This window comes from Danio rerio, chromosome 6, assembly GCF_052040795.2.
Source record: "Danio rerio strain M-AB ecotype USA chromosome 6, GRCz13ab, whole genome shotgun sequence".
NCBI lineage: Eukaryota > Metazoa > Chordata > Actinopteri > Cypriniformes > Danionidae > Danio > Danio rerio.
Genome location: NC_141026.1, coordinates 59,508,142 through 59,525,149, shown reverse-complemented (window position 1 = coordinate 59,525,149; position 17,008 = coordinate 59,508,142). Strand labels below are relative to the sequence as shown.

The 17,008-nt window shown below is 35.6% G+C and overlaps 2 protein-coding genes and 1 long non-coding RNA gene across 13 annotated transcripts in view; 2 read left to right on the top strand and 1 right to left on the bottom strand.

The window, feature by feature from the left end:
* Positions 1-5,200, top strand: part of itcha (itchy E3 ubiquitin protein ligase a) — a 51,734-nt gene extending 46,534 nt beyond the window's left edge. For 3 of the 11 annotated variants that reach the window (XR_015492461.1, XR_015492459.1, XR_015492463.1), the window contains exons 24-25: positions 757-1,123; positions 1,184-1,842. Coding sequence is in view for 4 of the 11 variants with exons in the window: in XM_087254813.1 (XP_087110939.1) it covers positions 4,754-4,915 (162 nt within the window). In the remaining 7 variants the exon portion in view is untranslated. 11 annotated transcript variants of the gene reach the window in all.
* Positions 1,766-5,221, bottom strand: LOC147843704 (uncharacterized). Its single transcript, XR_015494389.1, has 2 exons — positions 4,759-5,221; positions 1,766-3,551 (listed from the first exon to the last, which is right to left on the bottom strand). It is a non-coding gene; the product is annotated as an uncharacterized LOC147843704 (long non-coding RNA).
* Positions 5,222-7,789: 2,568 nt separating this feature from the next.
* snrpb (small nuclear ribonucleoprotein polypeptides B and B1) lies at positions 7,790-15,330 on the top strand. Its single transcript, NM_205667.1, is given in 7 exon segments — positions 7,790-7,891; positions 8,854-9,005; positions 10,162-10,273; positions 10,357-10,509; positions 12,241-12,373; positions 14,656-14,781; positions 15,147-15,330. Coding segments are annotated over 7 exon segments (720 nt in total). The 5' UTR covers positions 7,790-7,888; the 3' UTR covers positions 15,188-15,330.
* The last annotated feature ends 1,678 nt before the right edge of the window (positions 15,331-17,008 follow it).

Genomic DNA, 17,008 nt, shown 5'->3' with positions numbered 1-17,008 from the left:
GTGTGTGTGAATGAGTGTGTATTGGTGTTTCCCAGTACTGGGTTGCAGCTGGAAGGGCATCCGCGGTGTAAATCATATGCTGGAATAGTTGCTGGTACATTCCACTGTGGCAAGCCCTGATTATTAAGGGACTAGAAGGAAAATGAATGTTCTTGCTCTGTCAAAAAGAAATGTCGGCTGCTAGCTCTCTGCAACTCTCACATGGTCGCCCACTGAAGCTAAGCAGGGCTGCGCCCGGTCAGTACCTGGATGGGAGACCACATAGGAAAGCTAGGTTGCTGCCGGAAGTAGTGTTAGTGAGGCCAGCAGGGGGCGCTCAACCTGCAGTATGTGAATTTCCCCCGTATAGTGAAGAGGACTCTATACTGCTCAGTGAGCTCAGTCTTTCGGATGAGACGTTAAACCGAGGTCCTGACTCTCTGTGGTTGTTAAAAATCCCGTCCTTCTAAAAGGAGTAGGGGATTCACCCCGGCATCCTGGCAAAATTTGCCCACCGGCCTCTGTCCATCATGGCCTCCTAACCATCCTCATATCATAACTGGCTTCATCACTCTGTCTTCTCTCCATGCTGGTGTGTGGTGTGCGGTCTGGCGCAGTATGGCTGTCGTAATGTCATCCTGGTGGATGCTGCACACTGGTGGTGGATAAGGAGATGCACAGCGCTTTTAGTGTCTAGAAGAGCGCCTTATAAATGTCAGGAATTATTATTAATCAATCATTTTGTCTCTTTATATATATTTTTTTTGACTCCACCAGCTTTAACCGTCTAGACCTGCCGCCCTATAAAAGCTATGAACAGTTAAAGGAGAAGCTGCTCTTCGCCATCGAGGAAACAGAAGGTTTCGGTCAGGAGTAAAGCATGAAAACATCAGCTCATAATCACCATCATATCAGAAGCTGCTACCGAGAGATCAGCAGTGTTTTCCTGGACGCTCTCCTCATCTCTCAGCTTTCTGTTTCTCTGATTTTCTCGCCATTCTGATTTTATACTGCCTTAGTTAAAGATCTGCGATGAAACACACACACTTCAGCTCGCTCTATGCACAAAACCTGCGTCTCAACATGCAACAAACTCTCTCCTTTTGCTTTTTTTCTTGAGCTTTGAGTTTGCATGTCGGATTGAGTCTCCTCTATGGTGTTTATATGAGGATGAGTTCATGCTTAAAAAATGAATCATTTTTAGACACAGAGAGGTAGGATGCGTTGCACTTTATTAGTAAAACACACACAAACACACAGGCGTAATATGCAACAGGTCAAACTTCAGCTCACAATCCAAAGAAGTTGCTGATGTAATTACTGATTGCATGGTGAAAAACATTTTACATTATAACTTGACATTATATTGCTATAAATGCTGAGTTTTTGTCTTGTTTCTTGTTTAAATGTCGAAAAAGTCTTAAATTAAGAGGCTTTTTCTTGACAAATAAACATGATTGTGTTGTTTTTAGAAATAACATGTAAAAATTAAGTAAGTTTTTCTTTAAAACAAGCTTAATAATCTGCCAATGAGTTGAGTAAAATAATCTAAATGCAAAACATTAATTTGCTTTCACCTATGGCAGATTATTTAGCTTGTTTTAAGGAAAATCCCTCTTTATTTTCACATATTACTCCTGAAAACAACACTAGTTGTCTTGAAAATGCTCCTTTATCGCAGTATTTTTAGATATTTGAGCTAGAAACAAGTCAAAATAAGTAGGAAAGCATTTTTGCAGTGTCCCGAAATGCAATAAAATTTCATTCTCGTTTCATTATTGTTTAAAAAAAAAACACAATTGCAAAAAATAGGCTTCATGTTTAATGGTTTTTTAATGTGAAATAAACTTATTTTGATTTTCACCATGAGCTGTGACCTGGAAATGCCTACAGAGATGACATGTACGTACTGTATGTGGTTGAATTCACAACAATAGCAATATATTTCGAATAAAAAAAAAAGACCAAAAATGCAATTTAATGTCATCAACACAATCCACTGTTAGAATATTGCCATTCCTGACAGTCATAAACTCACAAACCACTTGACTAAATGAACAATCTTAGCTGTTTTAGTGTTCACAAATCTGCAGCTAGCACTCTTTTTATACCTTTAAAAAACACACTAGTATATTGGTCACACATTACAATACACTACCTGATAAGAGTCTTATCGCCAAGTTTTAGGAATAACAAATAATAACCTCTAGTTGATCATTTGGTATCAGAAATGGCTTATAGAAAAGGCAAAAGCCTCTAGATGACGCTTATTTGAGCACAATAAAATATGATCATGTCCAGTATAGAATATAAAGTCCTGCTGCAGTGGAGACAGAGTGAATTTTGTGTCTGACTCCATCATGAGCTTGGAGGACTGCATCCATACATCTCTGACACGACTCAAATCACTGATTAATAAAGTCATCTGGAATGAAGAAGAAAACCTTCCTGCAGGACTCCCAGAGTTCATCAAGAGTCTTTGTGTTCACCTTCAATGCCTCCTCCATTTTACCCCAGACATGCTCAATAATGTTCATGTCTGGAGACTGGGCTGGCCAATCCTGGAGCAGCTTGACCTTCTTTGCTTTCAGGAGCTTTGATGTGGAGGCTGAAGTATGAGAAGGAGCGCTATCCTACTGGAGAATTGTCCATCTCCTGTGGTTTGTAATGTAATGGGCAGCACAAATGTCTTGATACCTCAGGCTGTTGATGTTGCAGATCTCTCGCACGCCCCCATACTGAATGTAATCCCAAACCATGATTTCTCCTTCACCAAACTTGACTGATTTGTGTGAGAATCTTGGTCCATGCTGGTTCCAGTAGGTCTTCTCCAGTATTGGTGATGTTTGGGTTGCAGCTCAACAGACGATTGATCTGAATAATCCACCGTCTGCCACTTTTCCAAATGATCAACTCGAAGTCAAGTTATTATTTGTTGCTCTTACAACTGGGATCCACGACAAGACTTTAGTCAGGTAGTGTAGGCTTTCATTATTTAATGTATTTATTAACATGAACCAATAATATTTGTTCAGCATTTATTAATCATAGTTCATCATTAAATATTGCATTATTAAAATAAAATGTAAAAAAATAAATAAATGCATGAATTTACTTTAATTAACTATCATTATTAAAGAGGAATAAACACTAATAAATGTATTGTTCATGTTAGCAAATACATTAAATAATATTAAGTAATATTGTAAAGTGTTACCACATTCATTAATGCAAAAAATAAATAAACAAAATGTTCTTTAATTAAAAAACAACGATAATAAAAATAAAAAAATTGAACATTTAACATTAATAATTAAAAAAAATAAATCAAATGTGTGTTTGTGTTTGTAGAGATGTTGCAGAATTTATACTGAAGATTTAGGCCTGACGTCATGGATATTCAGTGCATTTCAGTGGTCTGTTTCTTATTCAGATGCAAAAAATACAAAATCCAGGACTGTAAATACTAATATACTGTTAAAAAAAGGATTTGAGCAAGCTGAATGAGACATTTTCCTTATATTTGCCCTTTAGAAAATGATTTTGATTCATTTACAGCAGGAGTGTCAGTCCTGAAGGGCCGGTGTCCTGGAGAGTTTAGCTCCAACCCCTATCAAACACACCTGATGCAACTAATCAAGATCTTACCAGTTAAACGTTCATCGATCTTTGCTTTAATATTTAAAGGGCCAGCATTGCACCAGATCCCCTTAAGTGGTTTCGTTTGAAAGTGTAAAATCTATATTTAATGCACATATGCATCACTTTGGTTTTTATTCTACTGTACAAAAGTTATTTACACTTAAATACACAGTATTTTGAATACCCGAGCTGGGTATTGAACATTGGCTTATTTTAATATGGTTCATATATGACACATGTACAAGTTATAGCTCAAATGAAAGCTCTTGCCGGTGCTCATACGGTTCCAGCATTCTTTTTACTGAATTAAATTCACATATCAAACAGTTGCCGAATAAATCGCGGTGTTTCCATGACGCAGAAGTGAAAACAATACATTTATGATCAATAAGCAGCCCCAGATAGCACAGACAGCTGTCATCTCTTACCTTATGCTGTGCGCTTCAGGGCCATTCTCCTCTGTTTTTGAGGTGATGTGCATAAGTAATCCTTTTATATGTCTGACGTGGTCCAAACACAGTGAATTATGTTTGATCAAACAAAAGAATAGTGAAATATGAAAACAATGATCGCTCCCTGTGGCTTGCACAGCACCTCTCATCAGTTGGAACACAATAACTTTTGCATAGATTATGATGGAGACATTTTTCTTTTTTCCTATGATTACAGACATGTGCAGGAACCACCAACATTAATTACAGCACGCTAGACCACACACAACCTAAAAGGTACTCTTTCAAATTTGAGTTTATGAAAAAAAAAAATACAAAAAGCGCCTCTTTTTTTAGGTGTTTATTATAACACAGACAACATATACAGATATTTTAAACACTTTCAATAGTGTTTCATGAAAATTAAAAGGGTTTTCTTTAAAATGATACCAGATTTTTGCATTTACACCTCTGCATGTGGATTTGGGAAGCTTTTAAATTTGGATAGGCAAAATCCAGGTGGAAATCTCAAAATAGCAGCAGAGTTTAACTGGTTATATATATATATATATATATATATATATATATATATATATATATATATATATATATATATATATATATATATATATATATATATATATATACGCGATACCTTCGGGCAGGTGTGTTGAAGCAAGTTGGAGCTATAAACTCAGCAGGACACCGGCCCTCCAGGACAGAGTTTGGACACCCCTGGTTTACAGGTTTTTATGCTGGAATTGAATCCATCAGGCTCTGCTTTATTCTCTTCTGTCTCGCTCCAGGGCACTTTATTTTCTAAATATCAGATGTTTTGCATTAAAATAAATGTAAAAAAATAAATGCTGATGGATACAGTCCATCTGAACGACGCACATCTGATGTTTAGTGTCGTTGTTGTGGTGTCTTACAGCGTTTTGTAGCTCTTAAAAGGCCAGACGTGTGGCTTCTTTATTTTCTTAACACTGTAAATCATGTTTGCCTGTGATCTACAACACATTAACGTTGATTTCATGATTTGGATTATATTTATTTTTCTTAAGTGAATGTGTACAGTTGAATGATTAATATAAGAGTACTGTTTTATTCTCAGCTGATGAAATAAAAAATAAGAAGTGCAATATAAATGTGTTGCTTCTTTTATTCTTGCTATGCTGTTGTCATTTGTTTATTTATTACACGACCTGAATTAAATATCCATTCAATTGGCTTTATTTTGGGGAAATTAGTTAGTAAAAAGCAGCAGATGTTATATTGAATTTTAAGATTTGTTTAGCTGTTATTCATATGCATTAATTGAAAGATAATAATTAATATATAATCATTCACACTAATGTAAAGTAACACATTACAAATACTCAAATTACTGTAATTGAGTAGTTTTTCTCAGGAATTGTAATTTACTAAGTCGTTTTATAAATGTGTACTTTTACTTTTACTTACTTTTTACTTTACTTGCATTTTTAGTGCTGCATCAGTACTTTTACTCCACTGCTTTCCTTCAACCTGCAGTCACTACTTTATTTATTCTTGTCTATCGGGATTGGCTAAAGTAGAAAAATCAGTCATGTGATTTCTGTCCAGTCAATTCACACAGAGAAAGTAAATTGCATCATACTGAACAAGCTCAAGATATTGGCACTTTATAAATGCAGTCAAATTTTGGATGCATTAAAAGATGTCCAAAGTCTTTACACGCAATAACCCAGAGACTGTTTATAGACTGCATGTCACGGATTAGATAATGAAGGATGTCGACTGTATGATGACTGAAATCACCAAACAGCCTTAAACAATTACTAAATGGACCGAATGAAGAAAGGAAGGAAGGGTTTGAATGAAGGACTAAACTAGTGAAGGAAGGACCGAACTAATGAAAGAATGACTGAACGAAGGAAGGAAGGATCAAACTAATGAAGGAAGGACTAAACTAATGAAGGAAGAAAGGACCGAAGGAAGAAAGGACTGAACTAATGATGGAAGAAAGGACCAAAGTAATGAAGGAAGGAAGGACCGAACGAAGGAAGGACTGAACTAATGAAGGAAGGACCAAACTAATAAAGGAAGGACAGAACAAAGGAAGGAAGAACTGAACTAATGTAGGAAGGAAGAAAGGACCAAACTAATGAAGGAAGGACTAAACTAATGAAGGAAGAAAGGACCGAAGGAAGAAAGGACTGAACTAATGATGGAAGAAAGGACCAAAGTAATGAAGGAAGGAAGGACCGAACGAAGGAAGGACTGAACTAATGAAGGAAGGACCAAACTAATAAAGGAAGGACAGAACAAAGGAAGGAAGAACTGAACTAATGTAGGAAGGAAGAAAGGACCAAACTAATGAAGGAAGGACTAAACTAATGAAGGAAGAAAGGACCGAAGGAAGAAAGGACTGAACTAATGATGGAAGAAAGGACAAAAGTAATGAAGGAAGGAAGGACCGAACGAAGGAAGGACTGAACTAATGAAGGAAGGACCAAACTAATAAAGGAAGGACAGAACAAAGGAAGGAAGAACCTAACTAATGTAGGAAGGAAGAAAGGACCAAACTAATGAAGGAAGGAAGGAAGGAAGGAAGGACCAAACAAAGGATAAAAGGACCGAACTCATGAAGGAAGGAAGGACCAAATAAAGGACGGAAGGACCGAACTAATGAAGGAAAGAAATTTCAAGCTAATGAAGGAAGGAAGGACAGAACGAAGGACAGAAGGACCAAACTAATGAAGGAAGGAAGGACAGAACCAAGGACGGAAGGACCAAACTAATGAAGGAAGGAAGGATAAAACTAGTACAGGAAGGACCAAACTAATAAAGGAAGGAAGGACCAAACTAATGAAGGAAGGAAGGACCAAACTAATGAAGGAAGGAAGGATAAAACTAGTACAGGAAGGAAGGACCAAACTAATGAAGGAAGGATTAAAGAAAGGACTGCACAAACTAAGAAAAGAAGGAACGAACAAATGAAGGAAGGAACGAATGTAGGAAGATCATTAAATGCACTACAGAATGTTTTGTTTACACATCCCTGCACAAACTACATGTAAATGCATCAACTTTTTACAGCGTAATACTCACTACTCTTGAGTACTTTAGAAAGGTCTTCATTTTACTCATACTTTGAGATATATTTACAACAGATACTTTTACTCTACTTGCACTACATTTTTGCAAGTAATGGTGCTTTTACTTGAGTATTTCTCAGCACTCTTTCCACCACTGATAATTTATTTAATTAATATGGGTCAAAGATAAGACGACCCATTTTTGGTGTTTAGGTCAAATTAGGTGAATTAACACACACAGAGGCCATAATACATTATTTATGTTTTGAAATAGATTTGTAAATGACTAATAAAAATATTTCTGAATAATTTTCATCATATTTTCATTCTTAACAGTGAATTATTTGCATTAATTTGCAATATAATAAATATAGTGTGAATATTCATTCTACTGGGAACTCTTGCAAAGCTATTATTACGGGGAAAAATAAATATATATATATATATATATATATATATATATATATATATATATATATATATATATATATATATATATAATTTATTATTCTTTTATTTTATTAATGTAGTGCCTTCATTCAAAGAATAATTTTGTTTTCTTACTACTGTTGCGAACAGAGAAGGTCGAAGCAGGGTCGAAGGCAAACTTTGGATTGTGTTTCCGGTCGGACTCTTTTCGTGTCGCACTCTTTTCCGCTTTGCCTCCATTAAAGGACTCAGCGGTGGTTCGCGGGTCAATTTTTAAAACTTGTTTGGCAGAATCCGATATTAATCGGAGTCATCCGAACAGCAAACATGGTAAGACTGCACTTATAGTCTCATTACAGTATAACGAGATGATCATGTTTATATTTCTGAGGGTCAGTTATGATTTTAGGCTAAAAACTGTCTGCGTTTTCAATACGTTGTAAGTGCGTAGAGACAAAACAAGCGGGAGATGTTGTAAATGTGAAACAGACGAGAGCGTTACATTCAGGCTATTAAGATGATTTTAGGAAATGTAGATTACTTATTAAATGTGTGTATAAACTAATAAATGCAGAAATTATTTAAATCTAGAGAATGAATGAATGAGTGCGTGCTAATGGTGCTAATCGTCGATTGTTTGTTGTCAGTCTAACGTTTCATTAAATAATTTAATCTTTTATTTATAATATACGTTTTAGGGCAGTGTAAATTATATATTTTTTTCTGTCGCAGTTTTTGTGTAACGTTATGGCAGTATACTGTTTGCCTTTGCTAAACGAAACAGTTTGGTTGTGCAGCGCTAACAGGAAGACTTTTATTTTGTAATTAAAAGCATTTTTACAGATATGCACGCTTCAGCCGTTCAGACTCAATTCGTTTTCTAGTAATTTACGGTTGTTGATGAGGTTAGAAATGATACAGCTGCGTCCTGAAGTTAACGTGAATTGTTTAAATTATTTATTAACTTGCACAAAAATTGTATTTTATTAAAGTCTACGCTAAACATCACAGTAATGTAAAATTGTAATTATGCTGCCTATTGTTAATATCATTTATTAAACTACCCATTAAGTTATATTTTATTAATGTCTACCTTAACCCCAACTCTCACAGTAATGTGAAAATATTCATTATTAATGTTGAACAGTTGTCTTATCTAGACTTAGATTTTCCTCCAGAATGGTGCAAAAGTCAATTGTTGTATGGTTTATTTCATTGCAGTAGTCTATAATCGGTATTGACTTGTATTGTATGTTTAAAATCTTCATTGATCACTCTCTCCTCTGTTGCAGACGGTCGGCAAGAGTAGTAAGATGCTGCAGCACATCGACTATCGCATGCGCTGTATCCTGCAGGACGGACGCATTTTCATCGGCACATTCAAAGCCTTCGACAAACACATGAATCTGATCCTGTGTGACTGCGACGAGTTCAGGAAGATCAAGTAAGTCTTCACTATTTAAAACAACACACTGAAATGAAGTATTTTATTTACATTCACTCTTGTGGTTTCAAAGCTTTAAGTTTATTATTATTATTATTTTGTACATGTGGAAAAGTGTTTTCAAGCATCTTAATCCAGTCCAGTCACACCATTCTTCAGAAATCATAGTATGATCTGCTGTAATTTAATAGTTGGAAACTTTATTTTATTATTATTATTATTTAAGGTTTGCTTGAAAAATAAAACAAATGAAGTTAATAAATTATTGTTTTTTTATTTTTATTGTCTTTTTATTTCTGGGGGAATTTAATTTAAAAGGTTTCTGTGTGGAGCAGACCAACGTTTGCAACACTCGATAATTAATCGATTAATAATAAAAAAATAATAATAGAAGAGGTTTTAGTGGCAGGTCATCATATTAGAATGATTCTAAAGACCATTGCAATGCTGAACATTCAGGTTTAACTCAAAGCAATAAATAAAGCTCAATACATTAAATTATTTTTATTGTTATTTCCATCTTCCTGTATTTTGGAAATAATAAAACCTTTAGAAATATACAGATGTGTATGAATAAATGTTTCCTTGGAGTGCAGAAAAGTTTATATATATATATATATATATATATATATATATATATATATGTATATTTTAATTTATTATTATTATAAAATATAAAAATATTTTAGAAAAAAAATATATTTTATTATATATTTTATAAAATAATAATAAAAATATATATATATTTATATATATTTTTATTTATTTTATAAAATATAAAAATATTTTATATTAAAAAAAAAAAAAAATATATATATATATATATATATATATATATATATATATATATATATATTATTATTTATTATTATTATTATTATTATAAAATGTAAAAATATTTTAGAAAAAAATATATATATTTTTTATATATTTTATAAAATAAAATAATTAAAAAAAAAAAAAAAAATATATATATATATATATATATATATATATATATATATACTTTTTTTTTTTTTTTTTTTTTTTAATTTTATAAAATATAAAAATATTTTATATATTATATATTTTATATATTATAATAAAAATATATATATTATTCTTACTAATGTAAAATCATTTATCCTAAATATTCATCAAAGTTTGTTTTTCACAGACCCAAGAACTCTAAGCAGCCGGAGCGTGAGGAGAAGAGGGTTTTAGGTCTGGTTCTGCTCAGAGGAGAGAATCTGGTGTCCATGACTGTAGAAGGACCTCCTCCTAAAGACGTGAGTGCTCAGAGTCTGTCCTGTGGTTTTTCCTTCATCTAAATGTAGAGAGCATGACATTGTTTGACTGTGTCCCGTTACAGACTGGCATTGCCCGTGTGCCGCTGGCAGGAGTGGCTGGAGGTCCAGGAGTGGGCAGAGCTGCGGGTCGAGGTGTTCCCGCTGGAGCTCCAATGGCTCAGGCTCCCGCTGGACTCGCCGGGCCTGTCAGAGGAGTCGGCGGACCCTCACAGCAGGTACCAGCAAAACAAGATTTATATTAATAGAATTGTACATTTATTTTTTGGCCTCAAGTCTTACCAGGATTCTTTTATTTAATTCCGTTCAATTCACCTTTTATTTCTAAAGTGCTTTTACAATGTAGTGTGGAAATATAAATTTCTATCAACTAATTCCAAATGAACAATAATCTACGTATAACTGAAAAGTTATATTCTTTGGTTTTTAATTATATAATTTCATTAACATCCCAGCTAGGAGGGACATTTAACCTTTATCTTTCTGATTACAGGCTAAGCCAAAGTAATGCAAATTGTCAGTTTCACAGCATGGGGTGTCTATTGTTTTCTCTTTTCGATCAAATGGTCAGGCGGTTTCTGTCTCCAGAACATGATGAGATTAGACCTGAGAAGCAGTTTACCCTGCCGACCACAACCCTTAATTTGCATGCTTTGTTTAGCCATATCCCCTCCTCCTAAGAACACAATATAGCCATGAAATCTTTGTCTTAATTCAGACTAATTCAGACTTGTGTGAGACTTGTGTACAACAGTAGATTCTGTCAAAGAAACTTCTAGATGAAGGTCTAGTAAATTGAAACTGCTTCAGTTCAGTTTTCTCTGTGGAAGTTCAGTTTGTAAATGTCACTGCTGAAAGCCAAAACACTGACAAACAAATTATAGTATTTGGTAATTTATCTACGTTTAATTTAATTAATTATTTTTCGATTATTTTTTTTATTATATATATATATATATATATATATATATATATATATATATATATATATATATATATATATATATATATATATATATATATATATATATATATATATATATTCCTTTTTTATACTAAACACAGAATTTATTTTTATTTTTTGTGGTAAATATTTTTGTTTAATCTGTAGTCTTTTTCATGTGTAAAAAAGATCCTGTAATTTAAAACGCATGCATTACTCATTAATAAATTATATAAAGGATTAATGCATGGAATTAGCTTAAATGTTTTTAATTTACTTAATACAAATGACTCATTACATTTAATTTTATCTAATTTATCTTCTTGCAGTTAAGCATGTTCAATATTAGTAGTTCATGATCACGTTATTGCGTGTATGCTTTCCTTCTCTTTTATATGCTTATTTAAAATGCTGATCATCATCAGTTGATTAATGTAAGGCATTTAACACTCGTCACAGGTGGTTAAGGATGTACATTTGAAATGACTGAATTTAGATAAAAGTGCTTTTCATAAATGCTCATTATACTGAAATGGCATTTAAAATTGAGCTTTATTTCTGCCATATTGCTTTATTCCTCTGTTTACATACAAATGCATATTGTATCTTGTATGTTTCTTTTTAATTTAGGCCTGTTATTGATAAATGGCACGTGGCTATGTTGCATTTGTTTAAACACAACACACACACCAGCCAGTTAATTTTAACTGCATTCTAAATGAGCATCTTGCACTACGATTGTTATTTATTTTATTTTTTACTTTCAAGATGTTTTAATTTTGTGAAGTAAACACTGTGGCTTTTTATTCTGATTTCATCTGTTAATCTGCTATTAGACTGTCTACATTTGTAAAAGCGCTATAGGAATTAAGATGACTTGACCTACTTGGCTCAGCCTTTGATAAAACATTATTTGGATTAAGTTTTCTTTTTTGTTGTACCTTGGGTCATTTGAATGTAAACTGTTGTCATTCTGTAACCCAGAGTGTGTGTTTGTCCCTGTCAGGTCATGACTCCTCAGGGTCGGGGTACGGTTGCTGCTGCCGCTGCAGGTGCCAGTATCGCTGGAGCCCCCACACAGTATCCTCCTGGCAGAGGCGGACCACCGCCACCCATGGGTAGAGGAGCACCACCTCCAGGTAAGAGTCTTTCTGCAAAGCTTCGTTAACATTAGCTGTGATTCCATCCAAAGATTCAAATTAGATTTGTGTGCAAACTGGAATAATGTATATAAAATAAAGAATCGTTGCCATCCAATGAGTCAGGGAGAACGAAATCAACACTTTCTGAGAAACTGGCACCAAGCATCAGACAGAAACATAGTTTAGTGCAGTGTGAGAAGCTACTGTGGGACTTTTCTTGAATAAATTTTCTTTTTCATTGTTTTTTTTTTTTAAGGCATTTAATCTGTTTTTAATCATTTTTATTATTTATGTATTTTCTTATACTTGTCTCTTTTGTTCCCGTTTATGTAAAGCACTTTGAATTGCCACTGTATGAAATTCCCTATGTAAATAAACCTGCCTTGCCTAAATGCAGTGGCTTTTGGAGGCAACATAATACTAATACTGAACCACTGTGATGATGAACTGAGGCATTTTACAATGAGCAAAACATTTTAGATGTTCTACAATGTGCTCAATGCTGTTTTGTTCGTTTTTGCATCCCGTTACGCATAAGGGTGTCACGATTTCGATTTTAAATCAAAATCGATCAATTTATGCTCTATTTCGATTATCAAATCAAAAAATGCAATCGTCGATGCTGCCACGCCCCCATGTCACGTCAGCTTGGCTTTCCAAGCAGAAAAAAACAGGCTTGTTGAAGTGCTTGTTGAACTGCAGACGCAGGAGACCCGTCGACAGAACTTAAACCCTCTCCTCTTTCAATGAAGTTGCCGGTGTGGAAGTATTTTGGATTTCCAGTGAGTTATGTTGACAATGTTCACGTTACAAGCTCTGCTATCTGCGTATTAGGGTTGGGGCAATAGACGATGCCAGTGTTACACCATGCATTGCGATCCTCTGCCCCTCCCCCGTTGCAAATCTGCTTGCGAAAAATACACACTCAGGCCCTGTTTACACTACAGGTCTTGGTTATTAAATGGCATTTTAGAACGACAACGATCCACAGCCACGCTGGCATTTTGCATTTCTGAGAACAGTGAGCAGCCCTCCTTCTTCACTACTGCTGAAACCGCACCTCACTTGACCAGACACAGACGCGCACACACTGTCGTGCGCTCGACAGTGGGTCCAGGCAGTCAGGGGGTCAGTAGACTGCTTCAATCTTTCACACTTGTACTTGGTCATTTTAGCGAACACCTCAGGTACTGTTGGCTGGTTCCTGTTGGTTGTACAGCTTTTTTACCGACACCATTATAACGACACAGATCTCTGCCTATTCACGAGTCCCGCAGAAAAAAGTGATTGACAGGTGGTAATTATGTGTGTAACTTATCTTTATTCATTTATGATTTGTTAATGGGTAAAACAAAGACCATGCCGGTCACATAGTTTAAATGGTAGGCTACAAATAATGAATTCGTTATTAATTAATTAATCATTCATAATTAATTTACCACCGCAAATCACGATGGCATCGTCGTCATGTTTCATATTAGACATCGTACAGTGCCAAATTCGTCGACATCGCCCAACTCTAGTACGTATACCACATTCCACCGGCAGCATGACTAACATGGCATCTCCTCTTTAGGCATTTAATTAGCGTGCTAGAACCACGCTACAAAATCCCAAGTAGAACGCATCTCACAGCTATGGTGATACCCTCCATGTACAATAATGTGAAGCAGAAAGTTATTGAAGGTCTGAGCAGTGCACATTTAGTAGCCTTGAGATTGCTGGACCTTCAGCGCAACACTGAGCTTCATGACTGTCACGGCACACAAAGGTCAACATTATTATATTGCATAAGTCTTAAAATGGCGTAGCTTGTGCTTTCAAATTTTTCTTTTTTAAATCGAAAATCGAATCAAACCGTGACTTAAGAATCGAAAATGTTATCGAATCGAGGATTTGGAGGATTGTGACACCCTTAATTACGCACATGATCTAATAACTAATTTGTATGACTTTTCTTTTTTTTCCCTCTTTCTTTCTCTCAATGTTTTTATTTTATTGACATCTTGGATGCACATTTCCATTTATTTTTATTATTATTATACAATTTTTATTCCAAACTGCACATAAATCTAGTCGGATGGAAACGTGGTTATGGTGTGTCCGATAGCTGTGCTGATTCGGCAGCCGTGATGACAGCAGCATTTTCTGAAGCAGATGACGAGTCCGCTTGTGTGGTAGCAGGATTACACTGAGCTCAGAATCACATGGCTGGATCACAAACACTCATGCTGGTGCATGATGGGTAATGTTGACCCTCTGGTCTGCTCATCCCGCAGGTATGATGGGTCCTCCTCCGGGCATGAGGCCACCAATGGGACCTCCAATGGGGATGCCACCTGGCCGCGGGGCACCAATGGGAATGCCTCCTCCTGGCATGAGGCCACCACCGCCTGGAATGAGAGGTAAAGCTGGTTAACTGGGTTGAAATGAAGGTTAAGATGCATTTATATATTATGTATTTATATAGTTTTTTTTACTAGTAGTGTTTTTGAATGATTGCGTAATCATGATGACAGTGATTATTCCCCAGACTGTAAACGTACAACCAAAATATATAATCATTGCATCCCTACTGAAGAATGCTGAAAACCTGTAATCATTTTTATATGGCATCATCATTTGTGATCAGTAGAAGAAAAACAAGTTTGGGCGAGTAAATGATGGCCATTTAGTTTTCTGAACAATCCTTTTGAGCCCTAAAGAAATGTGACTTAACTTGCATATGTTATAACAGGTTTAAATGTTATTTATGTTTTGTCTCCTCCAGGTCCTCCTCCACCAGGCTTGCGTCCTCCTCCCAGACCTTAAACCTCCACCCTGGACAAAGATGTACGTCTTTTCCGTGTATAGGAGACTCTGGCTGCAAGTTCTTGTATAGATTGTTGGTTTTTGTATTTTGTCAATTATTTCCCTTTTTTTAATAAAGTGTCAAATTGACATTCTTGTTTTAATCGGACTCTTGCTTTTTCTTCCAGTTTACTCTGCTGTGGATTTTACTTTCGCAACCAAACATTGATTGTTTGACTCAAACTTGCTTACAATTCTCAATGGATGAACATGTGCTGTGTTAAACATTTGCAATCTGGCACATCAGTGCAATGCATGTTGTTTTAAAGACTTTTATTGATTTATTTTTAGCTTTTTGATTAAGCTGGTTTGAATGTATAAGGTACATTTTTATAACAACTATTTATTTGTCAGACTACTTTACTGTCAAACTATGTTGCATACAAATGCATTCAACAGACTTGTATGACAGTGTATATTGCTGTAGAGGACAAATAAAACATGGGACAGGTGTTTAGAATATAGTTTATTTTGTTTGACCTGCAAACTTATTTAAACAAGAAACTTTCAGAAAACAGCACGGAAACATTATAATATGCGCGCTCATGTCATGAATATAACCCGCGGTTGTCTTCAGCAGTCCTTTGCTCCACAGCTCAGCTGAAAAACAAAGCAAAACATTACAACAGCCACACATACACTTAAAAGATTAGTTACCATGGTTTCTATTTTAAACTATAGTAAACTAAAGTTTGAAACTATAGTTTCAAATACACGATGAGTGGGCCTCGCTGCTCCCACCCACCATAACCCTCGCAGCAGTGAGGTCCCACTACCGGCCTCCTGTGTTTCCCCGAGGCTCCTCATGGCTTGTATTGATCCCTGCCTGGGGTTTACAAGCCGCCTCGCCCCAGGAAGGGTCAGTGTTCGCTGGAATGTTGCTCGGCGGCACATTTCGAGCAACAAACACTTAATATTCTTCGCGATATTGCGTTTATGTACGCAAATCGCAAGGAACTACAGCACAGACGGGCCCGAGTGAAGCTACACGAAGCGGACTTCGTGAGATTGGCGTGGCTCCACTCGTACCGTCGGTATTGAACTTACCTTGGTCAAGTACAAACAGCAACACCGTGCGAACTGACAACACGGAGAGAACCGACGAGCTTTATAAGAATGCACATGCAAATGTTTACAATGCGACGTCACTGCTGTGTGAGTCTCGTTGTCATGGTGAGCGCTGAGGAGAGCACAGCTGATTGGAGCGCTCAGGCTCGGGAATCTCCCGTCATGGCGAGTTGCGGTCGGCTGAGGACAAAAACATTAAACGTATATTTTTACAGTTTTGGTGCTGTGTAATATTCTGGGATGCAGTAGAATATGGAGACAGTCAGATGAATATAATTAGAGACAGATGCGGGGCATTAGAAGAGAAAGTGAGCCCGGCTAGGACACACTGCTCTGACCAATGACTCCTATTGATAGTAAGCTTCCTATTATCCAAGAACGCCATCTAGCGGTCACATAACCTAATAGCATGTTTACTACTAACCACCCCCCACGGTCAAAACGTCCAGCATTTGTCCATTTAATTACTTTATGTAATTTAATATTATATAATATATTTATTATATAATTAATATAATATATTTATGTTTATTTATATTCCTGTCACGTCTGTTTATGAGGCTGTTTGGTCTTTCATTGGTTTTATTCTGATCAGATATCAGATCGCTGATGATCTGGGATGCATTCCAGATGAAACTGGATAGGTCTAATCATTTTTTAGACAAAATTATTATAAACAAAATAAATTATGACTAAGCTGAAAAGAAAATGAAT